Source organism: Haliotis asinina, chromosome 7, assembly GCF_037392515.1.
Source record: "Haliotis asinina isolate JCU_RB_2024 chromosome 7, JCU_Hal_asi_v2, whole genome shotgun sequence".
NCBI classification, from domain to species: domain Eukaryota; kingdom Metazoa; phylum Mollusca; class Gastropoda; order Lepetellida; family Haliotidae; genus Haliotis; species Haliotis asinina.
The window spans coordinates 10923257-10946389 of NC_090286.1; the positions used below are offsets into that span (position 1 = coordinate 10923257).

Genomic DNA, 23133 nt, shown 5'->3' on the forward strand with positions numbered 1-23133 from the left:
ACAGGTCACTTAATTCAAGCAAAGGCATTGTAAAGGACCGAGATCACCTCCTAGATGACATGTCTGAGCTTGATATTGTTTGTGAATTAAAGGATCAAGGCGTGACAAATGTGAAACGCTTTACTCGGCGTAAAAACTCGGAAGTAATTCCAACCAATACTTACTTGTTTTCTTTCGTGTCTCCGTCTCCACCAAGAAGTATCAAAGCAGGTTATTGCAGCCTTGCAGTTGAGCAATATATACACAACCCACTGAGGTGTTTTAAATGCCAAAAGTTTGGTCATGGGGTAAATTCATGCAAAAATGTTATTACTTGTGCTCACTGTGCAGAGAAAACACATGTTACGGAAGATTGCGACAGCAACATTAAGAAATGCGTTAACTGTTCTGGTCAACATTCATCTTCATCTAAAGATTGTCCTATATGGAAAAGTGAGATGCAGATTAGTAAAATCAAAGCTGCTCAGAGCATTAGTTATAATGAGGCTAGGAAACTCGTACCATCCAGTGATCCAAATGGTTCATATGCTTCTGTAACTAGAAAAGTAGCTGTAGTAACATCTTCAATTGGCTGTCAAACAGATCTGACATGGACACATTCTATCAATCCCAGATTCCAGTACACAAACGCCTGTTGAGCCTTCTTCAGCTAAACAAGTTCCTGTTACATTATCAGCTGTAACTTCAGTTCAGCCGACGGGAGCACAGAATGATTCAGCCAGTTCACAGTCTAGGAAGGGGAAAAATTCGTTATCTAGGTATAAACCTGACTCTTCTCGTAACAATGAAACGGGTAGAGTATCAAAAGGTTCTGATGATCCCATCAAACTTTATAATAAGTTTGGATCACTTGAAGTGTTGGATGTCTCAGAGAGCATCCCTCAGAGAACAACAAGTTTATCGCCGAAACGTAATGGGCGAACAAGATCTCCTGTTAACCCGCTCAAGAGATGAATACTTCTCAGCCTTTGATTCAGTGGAAGTGCAGAGGATTGAAGAATAACTTAAATGAAATCCACTTACTCATACAAGATCTTAAACCGTCAGCATTATGTCTTCAAGAGGCATGTCATAAAAATACAGATAACTTTAATCTGAGACAGTATAGTGATTATCACTCTTTTTCTCCTGCAGGAGATAAAGCTACTGGAGGCACTTCTATTTTGGTTCATCAGAGCGTCATCCATAGCCCTGTCGCTCTGAATACACATTTACAAACTGTTGCTGTTCGTCTTACTTTGCACATGGCACTGACATTGTGCAGCTTGTATATACCTCCCTCGTCAAATATTCAACATTCAGATTTTCAAAATTTATATGATCAGCTTCCGAAACCATGTCTTATCATGGGCGATCTTAACGGGCACAACCCACTTTGGGGTAGTGTCACCACAAATACTAAAGGTAAAATCCTTGAGGAATTCATTTCCGATAATAATTTATGCATTTTCAATGACGATTCAGCTACTTACCTACATCCAGCTACGGGAACGTATTTTTCCCTGGATATATCATTTGCCGACTCAATATTTATGTAATGAATTCGAATGGGAGGTGCATGATGACCTATGTGGGAGTGATCACTTCCCAACTATTCTTAAAGGCATTATCCCTGGGGATGATCCACCCTTATCCAGACGGAAGTTCAAGAAGGCTGACTGGTCCTTATATAAAACACTTTGTATTGATCATTTAAAACCTGATGTTTTTGTAAACAGCGAAGATCCTATACAGCTGTTTTCAGATATAATCAATAACATTGCTGACCAAACTATCCCCAAGTCCTCTGCAATTGCACACATTCGCAAACCATGGTTTACTAATGACTGTAAACAGGCCAGAAAGAGTAGGAGAAAAGCGGAAAAGTATTTTCGCCGCCACCCTACAGTACATAATTTAGATAGAGTAATAATTTTAAATGCCAAGGCTCGACGCACTTTTAAACAGAGTAAGCGTCTGTCTTGGAGGAACTATGTTTCCAAAATTAATTCCCGTACACCTATGTCTAAGGTGTGGAATATAATACAAAGAATTAAGGGCAAAGGTTCCTGATCTACTGTTCATCATCTGAAGGATGGTGACCGGTTGTTAACTGATAAATCTGATATTGCCAACGAGCTTGGTGAAACTCTCGCCAAACATTCTTCTTCGTCCAATTACGTACCTGAATTTCAACACTACCAGAAACAGCAGGAGAAGAAGAGAATAAATTTTACCTCAGACAATGGCGAAGACTATAATGAATTATTTTCATTACATGAGCTACACACTGCCCTTGAGCAAGCTCATGATACAGCGTCAGGAGCTGATGGTATTCACTATCAGCTCCTGAAACATTTGCCCAAATCATGTTTGGAAACAATGCTAAATATTTTTGATTCAATATGGACTTCGGGAAATTTCCCGTCTTCTTGGCGTAATGCTATTGTAGTTCCTATTCCAAAACCTGGCCGGGATCATACTGATCCGTCGAATTACAGACCAATTTCTTTAACGAGTTGTGTCTGTAAAACCATGGAGCGTATGGTAAACAATCGATTAACATGGTTTCTTGAAACTAACAACCTTATCACAAATATTCAGTGTGGTCTCAGGAAGAATCGTAGTACCATTGATCATTTGGTACGTTTAGAATCCTTTGTACAAAATGCATTTATCAATAAGCAACATGCTGTATCGATCTTTTTTTATCTCGAGAAAGCATACGACACCACCTGGAAGCATGGCATTTTAAAGGATTTACATGGTTTCGGTTTAAGGAGTCGTTTACCTCTTTTTATATCGCAGTTTTTACAAGGCAGCAGGCAATTTCAAGTCCGAGTAGGTTCTACCCTGTCTGATCATTACAATCAGGATCAGGGTGTTCCGCAAGGCAGCATTTTGTCTGTGACCTTATTTAGTATCAAGATCAACAGTTTATCCAAGGTTTTAAACGATTCAATATATGGATCACTTTTCGTGGATGATTTTAATATTTCCTGTCGCGGTAAGAATATGCATACTATTGAACGGCAAATGCAATTATGTTTAAACAAAATAAATAAATGGTCTTGAGAATGGTTTTAAATTTTCTAAGACAAAAACTAACTGCATCCATTTCTGCCGTAAGTATAAACCACATAAGGACCCAGAATTATTTTTAAATGGCACTCCTATCAAAGTCGTTCAGGAGGCCAAGTTCTTAGGTTTGATTTTCGACTCTCATTTAACTTTTCTTCCGCATATCAAATCCTTGAAAACCAAATGCCTGAAGGCACTTGATCTATTGAAAGTTGTGTCAAACTCAAAATGGGGAGGGAATCAAGCTACTCTCCTGCACCTATACCGTTCACGTGTCCGTTCGAAGCTTGATTATGGCTCCATCATTTATGGTGGAGCCTGTAAAAGCAATCTAAGACTCCTTGATTCTATCCACCACCAAGGTCTGAGACTTTGTCTTGGGTCGTTCCGAACTTCTCCTATTAACAGTCTCTATGTCGAAGCCGATGAACCATCTCTTACACAGCGCCGATCAAATTAGATTTACAATATATTACAAAACTATACTCTAACGAATCCAACCCTGCTTTTAACTGTGTTTTCGATCCTCTTTATGAGCATTTATACAACAAAAAAGCCTTCTCTTGTTCCGCCTCTTGGGCACAGAATTAAACCATTCATTTCTGCTGCCGGCATTGAGCTGAAAAGTATAGCGCCTTCTCGTCTTCTTTCTTCTCTTCCTTGGCAATTAGTGAGGCCACAAGTTGACCTCACATTAACAAAGTTAAAAAAATCAGACACAAACGAATTGCAATATAAACAAGAGTTTATGCAATTAAAAAATAACTATAGTACATACAAATCCTTATTTACAGATGGGTCCAAAGATGGTGGCACAGTTGCTTGTGCCACTGTCATTGGATCCAGAACAATATCTTCTCGATTACCTGATAACAGCTCCATTTTCACTGCAGAAGCAAACGCAATATTAACGGCTCTTCAATATATTCAAAGACATCCTAATCATGTACAGTATATAATTTTTTCTGACTCTCTTTCTTGCCTTCAGGCTATTAAAAATTTGTCTTGTAAACATCCACTTTTAATTGACATAATTGAATTGTATAATGATCTTGCAACTGGCCAGTGCGACATCGTCTTTTGTTGGTTACCCAGCCATGTAGGTAAATCTGGGAATGCAATGGCCGATCTTGCTGCTAAGGCTGCACTCAACAAATCTGTGACACCACTTCTTATTCCATACAGTGACTATAAATCTAGCATTAGAACTTACATTCGTGATCTGATGCAAAAGAAGTGGGACACCCAAGTGGGAATAAATAAATGGCATGCCATAAAACCTTATATTAGTTACACTCACTTGGGCTGTCAGTCCAGATTTGAAGAGATCATTATGCGACGATGTCGCATTGGCCATACGCGTTACACCCACAGTTATTTACTAAAAGGCGATGATCCTCCGTTTGGTATCCCTTGTGATGAGAGAACCACGGTCAAGCATATCCTGCTTGACTGTGTTGAATTCTCCATAATGTCATCATGGACTGATCATTTAAATTCTCTCAGTAGGTTGGAATCAGTAATAGATAAATCAAGAGATGAATATGTTCCTGTGCCAGGGTGTAAATGCGTTTTTGAACCATCATTATAATTGCATAGATCATTATTTGAAATGAAATCCTCAAGTAATTTACCTTTAGTTTTGGTATTACTACTGCCCCAGAGAGGATTGTGCCCATTTAAATCACCCATGATTATACAGGGTTTAGTAAGTTCATCATACAGAGCCTGAAGATCAGCTTGCTGAACAGATGATGAAGGGGAAATGTACAAAGAGCAAAGGGTAACTGCAACATGCAAAGTAAGCCTTACTGCAACAGCCTGGAGATTTGTTTTAAGTAGTGCAGGGCTGTGAATTACATCATTCCGAAAGAGGATTGAAGATCCTCCAATGGCTTTATCACCCGGAGGAGAAAAACAATGATATGCACTATATTGACGCACTTCAAAGTGATCTGTCTGCTTTAGATATGTCTCTTATAAGCAGAATGCTGACGGTGTAAAATCTTGAACTAAAAGATGTAAATCATTCAAATTTGTCCTGAGTCCTCTGCAGTTCCACTGTACTACGGGTGACGAAGTTATCTCTTCTCGAGGGTGACAAGCTATGTGTCCGAAAATGGCTGCTTTCAGACACATCCATGCCCTCGAGTGATCCAAACTTATTGAACAGCTGGACCTGACTATTTGACCCTTTTGGGGCTCTTCCACTAGGGTCCTGTTTTGCAGATTCAGTTTTAGATTTCGATTTAGTTTTGTAATTTGTTTCACATTTGTGGCAGATTTGGACAATTGAGTTGAGTGTGATAATGACTGTACCTGAGGTAAAGGTGAATCCTTATCATAAGACGCCTGAGACTGAATGATTGTTTGACTTGAAGGAATGGTTTGTGAACAAGAGCTTTGTTGAGAAGGCCTCACTTGAACTGCTGTAGATATCAAAGTAGGTGCAGACGTCTTTGTCCATGTGTAATCAGTCTGGGAAGCAATTGTTTGAAGAGATGCATGGTTTGTCTTTGGGTCTGAAAGTCGTGTAGACACAGTGGTGGCATACATAGATCCTGGCTGTTCTTGAGCTAGAGCAATCTTCCGTGCTTCCAGAAAACTTACATTACGGTCATGCTTTATTCGAGAGATTTGTTATTGAAGTTTCCATGTAGGATATTCCTTTGACGAGGACGGATGGCTACCTGAGCAGTTGACACAAGAAGGAGGATTTGTTTATGACTTGCCATCCTCGCATGTTCCACCACATCGATGACAAGCGGCTGGATTACGACATGACGTAGATCCGTGGCCAAACTTCTGACAGCTGTAACATCTCAGGGATTCGGAATGAAAGCATCTACCCTTAAGTTACAGTATCCAGCCTTAAGTGATTCAGGACGAGCCGGAAGACCAAATGTAAACAAGTATGTGTTTGTCTTGACCGTTTCATTGTCTTTCTTCATTGTAAAACGTTTTACGTCAATAACATTTTGTGATTTTAGTTCTGAGACAATTTCAGCTTCGGTCATGTCCGAGTGACACCGTATTGCATCCCGAACAATCCCCTTGCTGCTGTTCAGAGTCCTGTGAGGAGAAACTTGCACAGGAACATTCGCTAAAGATTTGGTGGAAAGGAGAATCTGTGACTGAATGTATTTCCTGCACTCAATCAAAAGACAGCCAGAACGTAACATTTTAACTTCTTTAACTTCTCCAGCTAAACCTTCGATACTCTTTGCAATGGCAAATGGATTCAGCTTTAGAGGATTTCCATCAGTGAAAGACGTGACTAGAAATCTAGACCAGTGATCAGAGTTCATTGTTTGTGTTGAAGGATCGTCATCTTCGGAAGAGAGTGAATCTTCTGGTTCATGAGTACGTTTTTTGTAAGGGGGTGCCATGTTAATAGTAGTTATGTTTCATCCATCTGACTCCCCACCCACCACGGAGTGTCAAAAAGGACGATGCCTTACATCTGTGGATCTCCAACAGATGGCACCAAGGATACCAGGTGGATATACTCAGGTAGAAACATATCTAAAAAAGACATATCCTACTAGATTGGTCCATGAGCCACCGCCTTCTGGCATAGGACTCTAGGCAATGTAATTCTATGACACGTTAGAACATACAAAGTCCAAATGGTCAAAATTGTTCTAACCCTTTTCCAGTTATCTTGAATAATATCCATGCACAGGGCACGGCGTGACCAGCCGATTGATAGAATCGGGCCGATTCTACCACCCGTCTAGGTGAAGTAAGGGCCGAAGTGGTGTGTTGGGCAACAGGAACACAGTTCAGGCTCCTACTGCCATCAACCACAAGACTAACGTCCTCCACCGACACGGGACGCAACCCACGTCAAACAGGTTGCCCAATCTGGTTGCGAAATCTGGTTGCCCAATCTGGTCACCCCTTGCGACCAGCAATGGGGTGCTATGAACCTAGTTGACCCGGGTCCACACGGGGGTTCGAACGGCTTTTTGCGTTACCCATCACCCACCACGAGGAGGTGGCCGTTCACGGGTGCCGGAAGGTGAGTCATATGAATATTGTTTGGTATGATACATACTTTTCACATTATATTTATAAAAAAAAATTTTTCTTGTACCTCTTAAAACTATAAGTTATCACCATCGTGTCGAGGAAAATACGAGGTTTTATCAGCCCCTCGTAATGTTGAAATACAACCATACTCGCTCGGGACTGATAAAATCCCGTATTTCCCCGGACGCGATGTGATAACGAATTTATCTAGCCGAATGACTTTTACTGAATGAAAAGAAAACAATACGCATCGAATCGAGTTGTTGTGGCAAAACGTTTCTTTGCTGCCATGTAGACACTAACTGATCGACGGGCCTCAATGAAGCACGTTACTAAACGCTTGGCTATGCGCGCTTTTCTGACGTGGGTGATTAGACTTTTGTACTCGCTGCTCGCGGATCGTGACGGATGTACATGATATTTTATCAGAGTCATGTGAACCAATCAAAACTCGAAATTCTTACATAAGGCTGGATAATATCGTTTATCAGATTTCAGTTTAGTCAGGGGTAGTCCAGACGAACACGCATACTTGGTTGTCACAGAGATTGACTGTTATAATGATTAGTCATTATTCAGATTGGTGATGAATGAAATCACGTCACACGTGCACGCATATTACATACTCCAAGCCCAAGCTTGCAATAGTCCTACGTGGTACAAAGTCGCCATAATGTCATTGTAGTATTTCAGACGTATGTTCTATTTCTTACACTGCAGGTGATCTGTAAGCATGAAGTCATTTCCTATGAGCGGTATGAAATAAAGTATAGTCCGTTTGGCTCTAACGCAGGCAAATGAATTGCAATGGGTCTCAAAACTAATAAGCATAACATACTTAGTAAAACGCTGATCATAAACAAAACATCATAACAACTCTGTTAGGTTTTTGCAGAATTTTTGTCCTAAATTTAAAAAGTTGTTTAACAAACTATCATTAAAATATTGACACAGTTCACTGTCTATTTCGAGAGAGGAGTGCAGAAAAAGGCACAGCCAGGTATTCGAGAAGTACGTGCAGAAGTGACGAGAAAGTTACGAATTAACCTGTGTTGTTCTGTCTTCATGCTTTCTCGCACACCTGGTTGTCCCTTCCTCTGCACTCCTCCCTCGTGACAAATAGTGAACTGTGTCAATATTTTAATGATTTTAATGATTTAATGTTAAACAACTTTTTTATTTCATGGAAAAATATTCTATAGAGTAGGAAGTTCTGATTATGACCAGCGTTTCATTGAGTATATTACGTTTATTAAGTTTTGAGCTAGCTCGACTGCAATTCATCTGTCCGCTTTTGAACCAAACGGACTACACGTGTAACGTAAAACGCTGCATTGAGCAGGAAGAATGTGAGTATGCCTCAACACATCTTCAGAGGCAACTTCCATGACAGGCCATATTAACTGTATCGAGGTACCACATCTTGGATACCATGGCTTTTGACTAAAGTAGTTACTTCCAACATGAAGGAATAGTTCATGCAGGTTCTGCTGGTTCTACTCACGTTCCTGACACAGGTCGTGCTGCCACCCTGCTTCACATCCACCAGGACATTCCCCCGAAATATGATGACAAGTTTCTTTCTGAGCACACTGGCCACAGGTTTTGTTACAACTGACGCCATACGTCCCACTGGGGCACTCTGTTGTAATGACAATGTTTAGAATTAGTTCAGTTTCAACACATTAACACGAATCCTATCAAAGTATCAGATTGCTGGCTGGTGCAGTAAAGCACCAGTGATATATATTACAGATTCAAACATTATTTCTCTATGTCCAAAGATACACTGAAATGTGCAACCCTCACAATCACCATTATATTCGTCTCAATTATATCAACAACATACACACACGGGCTGGATTTTCGAAGCAAACTTAGCAGTAAGACAGTCGTAAGTCCCATACATTCATACATTACCTTACGACTATGTTAGCGCTAAGTGAGCTTCGAAAATCTAGTCCCAGATCCCTCCCTCCCCCTTCCCTTCTGCCCCCTCCTCCCGCATGCTTCCAAAATATACCCCTCAAACATTGCTATTTATTGTTGATCACCAAACCATGTTAGTGGTAAAGGTAGACTGTCCAAGATGACATAATTATGACACTTTTAGGGATGTTTGCAAATTAACATGCAGCAATCAACAATCACTGCATTTTGAAAAGGTGAGTGCAGTGTAGGTCCTCTGAATAATTTAAAATTCAGTTTAACCAATAAGATACATAATCATCAGGAAAAACAAAGCAATGGTAACTTACTACTGGAACAGTCTATTTCTGTCCACCCAAATTCACAGCCACCAGGACATTCTCCAGACACTCCGTCACACGTAGATGACTTTGTTTTACAATGTCGGTCACTGCAGGATCTGACACAGTTAGGTCCGTACATCATACCGGAACAGACTGAAGTGGAAGTGGAAGCTGGTGAAGGTGTGAAAAGACATTCGTGACATTCGTTTATGTGACAAAAATAGCACTAGTACAATCTGTTCCGTTATACACAGCTCCACATTCGCCTTCACACAGCCCTTGTATCCTATCACAGATTGAGGTCTCCATGCAGATACAGTTAGCTCCATGATACCCGGAGGCACATTCTAGTATATAAAAATGTCCTTTTACAACTTTAATCATTTCAATTGTTTTAGACATGTTTTGTGTGATTGTCAAGAACAGAAATCCCAAGGTAATTGATACGCTGTACAAGTGGAATATTTAATATCGGCTGTAAGTATAAGTGGGATGATTCCGAACTTAGGACAGAAGTCATGAAAACGAACTGTTGCCATCCTGACGGTCTTGTTTCGAAGTTTTAATGTATGAATATGGGTGAGTCATGACTGATAAAATCACCTGATCATTGTAAGGATACACTGCATGGAGAGACTCTAAGTCAGTAAAATGTGTAACATCTAATACTAACAGCACTGCCAATGTTTGTGGGTGTATGCAATGGAAAAGTATACTTGGTAAGTGCCTCTCAATGTACAGGGTCGTATGTGTCCGAAAATTATCACTTTCTTCTATCGAAAATAATGTTATCGATTTTGCAGCTGTGATAAAGTCCGAATCAGATCATATACCAATGAAATTTGAGTTATTCAGATACACCGTTATTGTGCATTGAGTCTGAACACTCAGATACCGACAAGTATTCATGGTATGATAATAAAATCAAAGAGGAATATATACGTCTTTGATAAAATGAATACCATTTGTTCGCAAAATAATTAATCTGCGAGGTTTGAAATACATGTTTTGTGATTGTGTGAACACCTTAAGTGACATAACATACGTCTCGTTGCATTCCTCGGATTTTATGATGAAGTTAGGGCACAGATAGAGACACAACCAACAAGGATCATTTGATAAGGAATGTCTATAGACCTAGAGGGCAAATATTTCCCCATTTAGTCCAATGTCGCCACGATAAGTAAGACAAACTGTATTCTTGAAATTGAGCCAGCAATGTATCCATTGGGCAGAGGTGTTATATTTCCGAACTCTGTTCCAATCTGTTCCAATGTGCTATTAATTCCAGTCACATTTTCATTTTCTAAACTCTGTTGAAATTGTTGTTGACTTATCTTTGGGCATACTTTTGTCGATGGTATAACTAGTGAGAACCTGAATGACACAATGACAAGAGAAGAAAGATATCAAAACTGGATGTGATCAGCGATGGCTGATTTGCTGTCGGACTTTGTGACCGATGTTCTTTCACACGGGTGTTGATCGGTCGGGACATTTCGCCTATATAGCTCTGTCCACAGTGTAGTGTAGTGTAGTGTAGTGTAGTGTTGTGTAGTGTAGTGTAGTGTAGTGTAGTGTTGTGTAGTGTAGTGTAGTGTAGTGTAGTGTAGTGTAGTGTAGTGTAGTGTAGTGTAGTGTAGTGTAGTGTAGTGTAGTGTAGTGGACAGAGCTATGTATCCCGAATGACCAACACCCGTGTGAAAGAACACCAGACATCAGTCACATCCAGTCTAACCCATTCACCTCATTAGCTGGACTGGCCAACAACCAAAAGGACATTACAAAATGGAAGCTCGCCAAAGCCATTCATATCAAACGTCAAAACTCTACCATCAACCGAGATGAAGGATATTACATTCCATCAGCTTATGATGCACTCCAGCCCAACCAGCTGTATAAACATCTGTGCCTTGTTAAACTATTCCTTACATTTGTACATCGGTGACTTCTACTTCCTCCCCCAATGTCTACCCACTGGTTTCATCACCTCAGTCCCCATTCTATTGTGTTAATTACCTTGTTAACTTGTTGTCTTGGAAGTCTCATTACACATGCTTTGCCAACACTGTATGTTACATTCCTGCTTGACAACGGAGCAAGAATCTGCACCGAAACGTCGCACCATCGTAATAAAGAACTTGTTATCCATAAAGTTTTGAAGAGACATATCCTCTGACTGTTCAACGACGCGAGAAATATGGAAATGACGTATGTTATCCAATACAGACCACATTACCTGTTGTACAGTCTGTCCCCATCCATCCGGCCTCACATCCACCATTTGGACAGGCTCCTCTGATGTGGTCACATGAGGTGGACGGCATCTTACAGTGTCGAGAACTGCAGTTTCCGGTACAGTTGGCACCGTATGTTCCAGAGGCACACACTGGAGAGGACACAGTTCATTCCAAAAGAAATCAGCACACGGATAACTTATGTCTGGAGTAGTTATTATTATCCCTGAAGTAGTTCATTTGAGCAGGACTCAAACCAACGCCAAAGTAACTAGGAAAAAACATACCAACTCTTCATAAGCTTTTTTTTTTCTTAAAAGAAAGAGAAAAACATATTTAACAAACCATCGTTCTTTTCAGAAACTATATGACGATTTGTGACACAGTTGTTATGATAAGTCATGTAACAGCCAGGTAAGCGAGAGACACGTGCAATGTTCATTTCGTCAGTAGGAGATGATATGAAAACTCATCACACTGTGATTCTGAAATCGGGCATGGACTCACTGTGGAGAGCACTCGTATGATTTATGACAGCATTAGTGTGCACATATAGACATGACCATTAGGTCATTTGATGAAGAATGTCCTCAGACCAAGAATACAAATACCCATTTATTTTAATTTGAAGGAAGACAAAAAACTAAACTGTATTTCTTGAGATTGCAGCCATTAATTAAAACGCCAATGTATCAGTTGAACAGAGGCGTTATTTTTCGCTGCCATTCTGTAAAACGTAATGTTTCCAAAATCTGTCCAAATGAGTTATTAATTACAGTTGCGTTTCTCAAAGTGTAATACCTGTTACCCTCGGTGGTAATTTCGTTGATGGTGTAACCAGTGAAATCGTGAACGGTCGAATGACAAGGGAAAAAGTAATCGCTTTTAGGAATCGTATTTGACTTCTCAGCAAAAAAGTGTAATTACCATAAAGATCCGAGAAATACTCGAACAAACATTATATATTCCCATGTAGACAATACAATTGCAATACTAGTCATAAATGTCGACACATTACCTGTAGTACAATCTATTCCCATCCATCCGTCCACACATCCATAATCTGAACAGGCTCCACGGATGTGGTCACATGCGGTGGAAGACGTCTTACAGTGTCGAGAACTGCAGTTTTCGGCACAGTTGGCACCGTATGTTCCAGAGGCACACACTGGGGAAGATACAGTTTATTACAAGAAGAATTTAATAAGTGATTAAAGTCTATTACCATCCCTGTTACAATCCGTTTGATTGAAAATTCAAAAACGCAAAAACTAATAATCATAAATGAGTCAAACCAACGCCAAAGTAAATAGGAAAAACATACCAAAATGCACAAAAAACTTTATTAAAGTATACTTGTTTACAGAAGCTATATGACGATTTGTGACATAATTGTGGCGATAGGATGTGACACCCAGGTAAGCGAGAGGCACGTGCACTGTTCATTTCAGTAGGGGATGGTATGAAAACACATTTTGATTCTGAATCGGACATTGATTCACTTCAGAGTGCACTCGTATGATGGCAGCACTGATAGCCGCCTGTTGTAAACCACTTCAAAGTCAGTACTGATGCTCTACATTATTTTAACTGATTTTTGCCATGTATCTTGTGAATTCGTAGCCATGGATTCGTGGACTAGATTTTAAACGTATGTCAATTCAAACGTTGCGTTATTCCGGGCAATGTCATGACGATGCCCCAGTTTGCTTAAATCGTGTTCACATCGCAGTGATAAGGAGGCAAACGTGAGACATCATGACTTCAGATGCTGGTCACTTTTATGACAGTATGATACGGATCATTGTCTATGACAATTAAGTTCTTTGGTAGCAAAGCCTTGAACACAACAGATCATCCAGGTAAAAATCACACAGATTTACAAAATACACAATGAATCGGACCCCTTTCCTCTAAAGGCGGGTCCTCTGGAACATGTCTCTTCATTGTCATTAACCCATTGTGTTTCTGCAATATGGCTTGTATTCTCCCAAGTCTTATCAAGATAGACAGGTTCAAACCCTTCTTTGCATGTTTGACACATGGTACGTAAATAACTGTTTCTCATTCGCCCATTATCTGATCTATCACAAAGAACATGTCTCACATTACCAGTAGCTTTGGTGTTCCAAAATCCGAACTTATAAAGATATTTCCTAAGTTGGCACTGAGATGTTGAGTGGGATTGTTGTCCAGAAATGTAATTTCTAAGGCACAGAACAATTTAAGGCGTATGATGACGTCACTTGGACTACGTCGGCTGCCCGGACCAGATATTCTAAGATGGATGGAGGCTGTGTTTGCTGTCGGGCATGATAATCCATGACACTGTGTCTATTGGGAACGTTCTGTGCAACTGCGTTCGTGTGGGGTCTGACGTTGGCATGCTGACAAAGGACAAACCATGGCAGCAGCTGTTGTTGAAACATTAGGACAGCTGGGCGAAGCCTAGACACTGTAATAAGTTTTGTCCATGTTGAATGTAGAATGACTAGGGAAGAAGTAACTCCTTTTGGGAATTGCATTCGACTGTTCAACGATAAAAATGCAATTACCATAAAGGCCCGAGCAATACTGGAATTAACACTTATATCCCCATAACAAGTATGTGCTACCAGTCATAAATGTCCCTCACATTACCTGCAGTACAGTCCACCCCCGTCCATCCATCCTTACACCTATGAGCAGGGCAGGCTCCGATGAATCGGTCACATGTTGAAGAAGACGTCATACACTGTCGTGAACTGCAGTTCTTGGCACATTTAGCACCGTATGTTCCAGAGCCACATGCTGAGTACGTATGGAAAAAAACAGCAAAACATAACACTCTATGAATGTCTATATACTAAAGGCTATAAGAATAAACCTTGGTCAAAGTCAATTATCATACCTGATCATAAAATTTATATAAAACGATATAAGAATTATCACAAGGAACAGCAACTAGCAACTGTTTCAGGGAAATTATCACATTTGTGCTGCTAAGTTCAAGAATATAAAGACAGACAGATAGACAACAAGTAGGTTCTGAAATGATAACACTTGTCGTGTAACACACACACACACACACACACACACACACACACACACACACATATAGACACATGTATACATATACAATACTTAAACTGATATCCAAGTCACATATTCATGAAATTATGCTCGGTAATAGGTTTTGTCCATGTTAAATGTAGAATGACAGGGGAAGAAGTAACACCTTTTGGGAATTGAATTCAACTATTCAGCAAAAAACATGCAATTGCCATAAAGGTCCGAGAAGTTTTGGAATTAACACTTTATATCCCCATGTAGACTGTAACAATTATTTGATACAAGTCATAAATGTCCTTTACATTACCTGTAGCACAGTCTGTCCCCATGTATCCGGCCTGACATCCATCCCCTGAACAGGCTCCACTGATGTGGTTACATGCGGTGGAAGACATCTTACAATGGCGGGAACCGCAGTTTCCGGCACAGTTGGCACCGTATGTTCCAGAGCCACATGCTGAGTACGATATGGAAAAAAAACACAGCAAACCATAACACTCTATGAATGTCTATATACTACTAAAGGCTATAAGAATAAACCTTGGTCAAGGTGAAATATCATACCTGATCATAAAATTTATATAAAACGACATAGGAGTTGTCACAAGGAATTACCAGCAACTGTTTCTAGGAAATTATCAAATTTATGCTGCTAAGTTCAAGAATATAAAGACAGACAGACAGATAGACAACAAGTAGTTCCTGAAATGATAACACTTGTCTTTTAACACACACACACACACACACACACACACACACACACACACACACTCACACACACACATGTAGACACATGTATGCATATACAATACTTAAACTGATATCTAAGTCACATGTTCATGAAATTATGCTCGGTAATTGGTTTTGTCCATGTTAAATGTAGGATGACAAGGGAAGAAGTAACACCTTTTGGGAATTGAATTCAACTGTTCAGCAAAAAACATGCAATTACCATAAAAGTCCGAGAAGTTTTGGAATTAACACTTTATATCCCCATGTAGACTGTAACAATTATTTGATACTAGTCATAAATGTCCCTCACACTAACTGTAGTACAGTCTGTCCCCAAATATCCGGCCTGACATCCATCCCCTGAACAGGCTCCACTGATGTGGTTACATGCGGTGGAAGACATCTTACAGTGGCGGGAACGGCAGTTTCCGGCACAGTTGGCACCGTATGTTCCAGAGCCACATGCTGAATACGATATGGAAAAAAGGCCATAACACTACGGGAAAGTTTATATACTGATAAAGGTTACAACAATAAACCTTGGTCAAAGTCTATTATCATCCCTGTTCATATGCATAAAATCAGTATCAAATGATATAGGAATTGTCACAAGGAATTACCAGCATCTGTTTCTAGCAAATTTCTAAGATGCTTCGGTGAGAGATCAAAGGCGCCGACAATACTTTATGAGACGATAGTGTCTACTTTTTTGCATTATGTCACAATGTGTTGGCGTCACTGCGCCATTTCAGCCGGACCCATCATAATCGAACGTAACCTTAGTAACCGGATGACCCGTGAAGGTCCCGGGGTAGAATAGGCCTTCAGCAACCCATGCTTGCCATAGAAGGCGACTCAGCTTGTCGTAAGAGGCGACTAACGGGATCGGTTGGTCAGGCTCGCTGACTTGGTTGACACATGTCATCGGTTCCCAACTTGCGCAGATCGATGCTCATGTTGTTGATCACTGGATTGTCTGGTCCAGACTCGATTATTTACAGACCGCCGCCATATAGCTGGAATATTGCTGAGTGCGGCGTAAAACTCAACTCACTCACTCACTAGTAACCGGATGCTAGCCTTACTCAAAAAAAGATGGCCGATCGGAGAAGATGTTTCTCTGATTGGAGCAACCTACCGTGTGGTGGAATTCAATTTTCCCCATAGAAATATGGCTAGAAAATATGTGATCGAAAATTTTAGAACCGGGTGTCTTCAAACACGAAATAGAGATATGTGTTAGTATTTAGGATGATGCCTTCTTCCTTGACGGTGAAACGTTTTACACCTGTCACACCCTGATCTACGAGCTCTGCTGCAATGTCCGACAGACAACACGACCTGTCACGGATGATGCCTCGACAAGAATTCAATGTTCTGTGCGCGGACACAGTCAACTCATTATTGGCAAATGTTTTGACAGATAACAAATTGATAGATTGCTGTTTCCGAGCACATTCAACTAGAAGTGAACCACTGCGGAGACGGGTGACATTCTTAACTTCACCACAGATCCCGGATACTGCCTGAGAAATGGCGAAAGGGTTTAATTTTATCGGGAGAAAGTCAACAGCCTCAACTATTAGGAAACGAGGCCAGGCGTCATCATTTGCAGTAATAGTTTTTGAAGATTCGTCAACTGTTTCATAACGCCTCTTTTCATTTCTAGATGAACCAAATAGTTGGTGTGACATGGTGAAAGGAAAGGTATTCAGCACTCGTACTCCCCACCCACCACAGGGTGTCTACAAGGATGTTCCAGAATATAAAGCTAGATAGAAAGATAAATAAACGGATAGAAAAACGGACGGGAAGACAGACATGTATGTATGTATGTATGTATGTATGTATGTATGTATGTACGTACGTACGTATGTATGTATGTATGTATGTATGTATGCATGTATGTATGTATGTATGTGAGTGAGTCAGTTTTAGTTTTACGCCGCACTCAGCACTATTCCAGCTATATGGCGGCGGTCTTTTAATAATCGAGTCTGGACCAGACAATCCAGTGATCAACAACATGAGCATCGATCTGCGTACATGGGAACCGATGACATGTGTCACCCGATCCCGTTAGTCGCCTCTTACGACAAGCTGAGTCGCCTTTAATAGCAAGCACGGGTTGCTGAAGGCCTATTCTACCCCGGAACCTTCACGGGATGTATGTATGTATGTATGTATGTGTGTGTGTGTGTGTGTGTGTGTGTGTGTGTGTGTGTGTGTGTGTGTGTGTGTGTGTGTGTGTGTGTGTGTGTGTGTGTGTGTGTGTGTGTGTGTGTGTGTGTGTGTGTGTGTGTGTGTGTGTGTGTGTGTGTGTGTGTGTGTGTGTGTGTGTGTGTGTGTGTGTGTGTGTGTGTGTGTGTGTGTGTGTGTGTGTGTGTGTGTGTGTGTGTGTGTGTGTGTGTGTGTGTGTGTGTGTGGACATCGCCATACTTTTTGGATGCACGAATCAGATATTGGAAGTATTGTAATGGTATGCTGACACAGGACACAACATAGCAGCTGGTTTTGAAACATCGCGACAGCTGAACGTATGTGTCAATCCAGACACTGCGGAAATTGTTGACAGATGTACTCGTGTTCGTATTCAAAATGCGTGCATCTATAAAATCGACACTGAGGTGTGAAATAACAACACTGTACCCTCAGGTCGCCCTGGTTACAACAGCGGCCGTGCCAACTATTTGTTACAAAACTATTTGGTGAAGTTTGAAGAAAAACTATGAAAGATTGCTGGGACCGGATCCATCCTGTATCTGTATCTCCAGTAAAGGTCCACGTAAGTATGCTTTGTTCTGCTTTTTTTACGAAATCATTCCATAAAGCATGTCTCTCGCATCTTGCAAGTACATTCATATTTACCAGATGTTTTCTTACATTGTCATTATGATCGCTACACAAGCACAATTCCAGTTTGCGTTTTATGAAGTTGTATGCATCTGCTGTTACTAATTGTTTTAGCTATCTATCAACATGGCACAATAAAGTAACATCCGGAAATGACTCTCTCGTTGACTGAACCTGACATTGAAATACAAGGCTGCTCATCGACCCAGAAAATTCCCACAACACCATTTCTTGGTGGACTGTACCTGCTATGATATATCGACATTGCTTGAAGGCAAGTCGACTCTCTGTTGACTACTGAATAATGCACTGTGAAAGGACACAACACTACCTGTGGTGCAGTCCACGCCCATCCATCCATCCTGACATCCATCAGCAGGACAGGTCCCAGTGATATGATCACACGTAGAAGATAATACCTTGCAATGTCTGGAGCTGCAGTTTCTGGTACAATCTGGACCGTACATTCCCACCGTGCAGACTGAATAACATATCGGATAACAGTAATGCAATAACAAGTGTAAAAGGAGATAACACATATAGAAGTGAGGCCGTGGTAATGCATGATGTACATACAATACAATGCACAGAATTTTATCACTTGTAAAACATGCTAAATATCATGTCTTACGTTAATGACATGAGTAAACACCCTTTCTCGTATTACCTTTTGATCATGAGGAAAATATTTTCAAAAGCCATATTTGTTATGCAGGTTTGGCTCATTCCAAGCCTGTATACAACAATATATTTCAAAATAACACTCGGGTTTCCGACAAGTAGTCCACAAGCACATTTTTTTCAAAGCGTTACACACCTTTCGACACATCTTTCTCACATTATATCTAGTAAATCTCAGTTTGCCACAGTTTGAAAGCAGTACTAACTACTGATACTGACAACTGTACAACCGAATGCGTTGTAAAGGCATTCGTAGACAAGAAATCTTACTTTTTATCAGATGATTATTTGAGTCAAATCGATCTGCCACGCTTGATCATCAACGCCTGACCTACATTATCCACTGTCAGACCATCGCTGTGTTTACATTCTGCATAGCTGATTAACTCGTACTGAGACTTTGGTGAGTTTGATATATTATATTATGTGACACATTGACTTAGATTTTGTCTCATTTGTATTGAATTTATAATCAGCATTGTGACTATTGACTTGTGACTTTGTATACCTTGTTGTCGTTGCATAATAATACAATTTGAACGTTTATGACTTGTCTGTGTTCTGTTTTGCTGGTTCACAGGGGGATTTCTTACATCGTTTGTCACGGTAAATTCTTAACCGTAACAATAGCTTGTGTATTTTGTATGATGAATCGAGTGGCAGACGTTACACTTTATGAATATTTCTTAGATGGACATTTCCTCTGATACGAAACAAGAGCACAAATGCATTTTAGAGTTAGCTCGATCCTCTGATGTTTCTGTTCCCGTGTCTCAATCATCACGTTGTGCTGCATACAAAACGCTACCGCAGATGTGGACTACAGATGAACCGTCGGACCACTTTCAGCCAGTATCAGTATATCTTGCATTGATATAGACACTTTGATACCTAAATTGAAAGTCCAGCCCATGGTATTTCATAAGAGTAAATGTAATTTTATCTAGGCGATCGGGAGGCATCGTGCTAAAATTTGCTCATGTCTACTTCAAATATTATGAGCAAAATATTGACGAGATTGGAAATAACCACATCACAACTCTCGGTGACTACGTTGAATACTATATAACTCGTATTGCAAACGAATGTGGCTGTTTTCTATATACGTTCATGGAGAGTTAGCTTATGTTGTTCAAACAATCCGTGTGATACAGTTTGTATATAACAGAACGCCATATAGTTCCAGAATATAAACATGTATTAAAAGTCCCTTTTTTGAAATGTCACAATATTCTAAAATGGTGTGCAGGGAAATTTCGTCAAAATAGTTATCACTTCACGTACAAGAGAATACTTACCCCACACCTGCACTTCCGCAAAGTCCAATATAGGACCAGCTCTATCATTGTCAGTATCTGTGTAGACAGTCAGGTAGCGCCAGGGCCCAGGACAAGTTACATTCAGTACATCGTTGATGTCTGTTCCGTTAGGACGCCCTGTTACAGTGTGGCATAGATTCCCTTCTTTTGGCTCAGATGAACTTGTCTCAGATGTGTAGAGCTGCACGCCATTACGTCTGTACTTGTCTGAAACATGCAGAGATACAAAGAACTTAACGAAGGGCGTCTAATAAAAGAAATATAATCACTTATACCAGCTTTCAGTGACATAGACGAATCATTGTGTAATTACGACGTGCCGTTATGCCACATTGTACACATCTGGCTCTAATGTACCCTTGACTATTCCTAACAGTCGGTTACCCGAGTATTTTAGTATATGTCTTTACTGTTTTGCAGAGGCGTATGTCATTGGGTAGGGAGTTGTTTGACGAACATCCTTTGAAATGTTTTTATGCCACTTCTATCTGTTCTGTGAGACATTTTATCCAGATATATATTTTTCACTGATGAAGATGTTAAATGACACTTGACAAAAGTAATACGCTCAACGAAATTAACTGGCTTCGTGTTTTAAGACACCAGAGATGGGCTTCAGTCATTGTACCCATGTGAGGAATTAACCTGTTTTCCAAGGAGGAGCGAACGCTTTCACCATTAGGCTACTCCCCACACCCAGATCATAATGAAGCGTGCCAACAATGATATATATAGATACATAGATATAGATATCTATATCTGACATGTCGTGACCTTGATTTTGACGACTGGGAACACTGGCCACCGTCTCCAAACTTAATTAAGGTACAGACATATTTTAATGGCTATAGCATGAGTGAGTTAATACTTACCGTATACTAGACCATGAACAAAATAATAGCAAAACTTGAAAGTCATTGTAAACTTAGAATGCATGTCTGCTGATATATATTTCCATTATCTTGAATGAAAGGTTTGGTTGTAAACTCGTCATGTTTTTTTAAGAAATACATATACCGCAAAAGAAAATCAGCATTTGGGAAAAGTAAACATCATAATCGTATGCGTATGGCTATTGGCATGAATTGTAACTGGAAATCAACCACCATTTGACTTTAGCACACCGTCCGACATCAAGATGGATTTCAATGCATGATTGGATGCAGTAAAAAGTCAGTATATGATCTCCAGTTTGCATTTCATATTGTGATTCTGATTCATATGAAATCATAAGTTATTAGTCTATACGTACAGTCTGTTCTGAAGTACAGGATAACCTGAGCTGACTGTACAAGCGTCTGCAGGTCCACCTTCCACCAGGCGCTAGAATGACCTATATCAGTGTGGACTATGTTTCCATCCGTGTTTGCACTTGTTTCTCCGTCTACAGCTCTGCTGGCAGGATGACTGCCATACTGTGAACTCATCCATGCTTGTTTCCCCTCAGCAACATTTGTTCTAGTACCTAGCAAGTAAGAATAGAATTCCACACATGCAGTAAGAACAGCTTGTGATGCGTTCATCATGAATAGCTCGCATTCGTAACTATGTGTCCAAAACTTATCACCAGTTTTTAATGATATTATTTACACTCACGGCCCCATGTCGGAACACTCATCGGAACTGAAGAAATGATCCAGTTAGGAGAACGTATATGATGGTAGAGGTGATGATAAATGTACAAGCCACAGACGGGACTGAGATTTTATGCCGGTATTGACATCTTCCAGGATTGCAGAGATACTGGTTTGTCAGTTTCCAGTGTATAACGTTTTCCAGATACTCTATACATTCACAAATATACATAGTCAAAATAATGTAGCCTGCCACAGGCACTGTTGTGATATATCCAAATAACATTATACAAAACAAAATTATTATTTAGGAAGTATTCCATCATGGATACATTCACGCAAGAGAAGGGCTGACGATGTTGTTAAACAGGAAGTAATATCGGGTGGTAACACGTTTAAAGTCAACAAACTAACCCGACTTTTGACGAGTGAGTACAAACACGACTCGAGTAATAGATGTGTATAAACACCTGTATCTTTGATACCCTGATCTATTCACTCCATGGTGGATACGGTTACTAGTGTTACTTTCAGGACATCACTGGCAATACTTGATTGTCTTGTGGGGACATAAAATGGATACTCGTCATAAACATAACTGTGTGTATTGTGTTTCGCCATGTCCATAGTATCTACCCATACTGAATACGTGCATGCACGCATGCATGCATCCGTCCGTCCGTACATATATAGTGCATACATGCACACATAAATCACACGACGAAATGTACGTGTGTTGTTGTCATTTATCTTTCAGGCCACCTTTTCAGGAAACCTTTCAAATCGTCAAATTGAGAGCTATTGCTGAGTTAATGTTACTATTCTGCATTACACAGGTGGCATGATTCAGTATGACATCATTTAGTAGACGGCATGATACAACGAAATATTAAGGTACCAATATTGTTGTCTGTACCGTTGTCTGTACCGTGTATAGGCACTCGTAAGTAACGTCATGTTCCCACACAGTTTAGAAATACCAACAGGTCTATGCTGCCCTTAGTTGGCGCTGAAACACAAAGAAAATACTTATCTGTAACAAGGGTGAAACTGGCAAGCAAAATTACAACACCGTCGCGCACAGCCATTGCGACACAGTGTCGCAGAGACCAGCAAGGGGATCTAGATTACAAACCTGTTCATCTGTGTAAACAACCATAGAGTGAATGGGACTAAAGGGAATATCGAGTGAGATTTCAAGTGAACACAACACTGACGTTCACTGCTGGCGTTTTGTTTTCCTACAGTAATGAACGTTACCAGGAGTAGCAACTATTATCGTTAACGAATTCATTATACTCTTATGTCAGGGTGAACCCAAATGTTTTCATTTACGGGT

The 23133-nt window shown here is 40.3% G+C and overlaps 2 protein-coding genes across 2 annotated transcripts in view; both read right to left on the bottom strand.

The window, feature by feature from the left end:
* Positions 1-15089, bottom strand: part of LOC137290333 (receptor-type tyrosine-protein phosphatase alpha-like) — a 146823-nt gene extending 131734 nt beyond the window's left edge. Inside the window, exons 1-5 of the mRNA XM_067821177.1 lie at positions 14943-15089; positions 14225-14374; positions 12603-12752; positions 11587-11736; positions 9354-9500 (exon numbers count right to left, since the gene is read on the bottom strand). Coding sequence (XP_067677278.1) covers positions 9354-9500; positions 11587-11736; positions 12603-12752; positions 14225-14374; positions 14943-15030 — 685 coding nt within the window. The 5' untranslated portion in view covers positions 15031-15089. The remainder of the gene's footprint in view (positions 1-9353; positions 9501-11586; positions 11737-12602; positions 12753-14224; positions 14375-14942) is intronic.
* A 567-nt stretch (positions 15090-15656) lies between these two features.
* Positions 15657-23133, bottom strand: part of LOC137291267 (tyrosine-protein kinase receptor Tie-1-like) — a 54577-nt gene continuing 47100 nt past the window's right edge. The window contains exons 2-5 of the mRNA XM_067822570.1: positions 21473-21685; positions 20200-20427; positions 18552-18701; positions 15657-15832 (exon numbers count right to left, since the gene is read on the bottom strand). Of these exons, the coding sequence (XP_067678671.1) occupies positions 15657-15832; positions 18552-18701; positions 20200-20427; positions 21473-21647 (729 nt within the window). The 5' untranslated portion in view covers positions 21648-21685. The remainder of the gene's footprint in view (positions 15833-18551; positions 18702-20199; positions 20428-21472; positions 21686-23133) is intronic.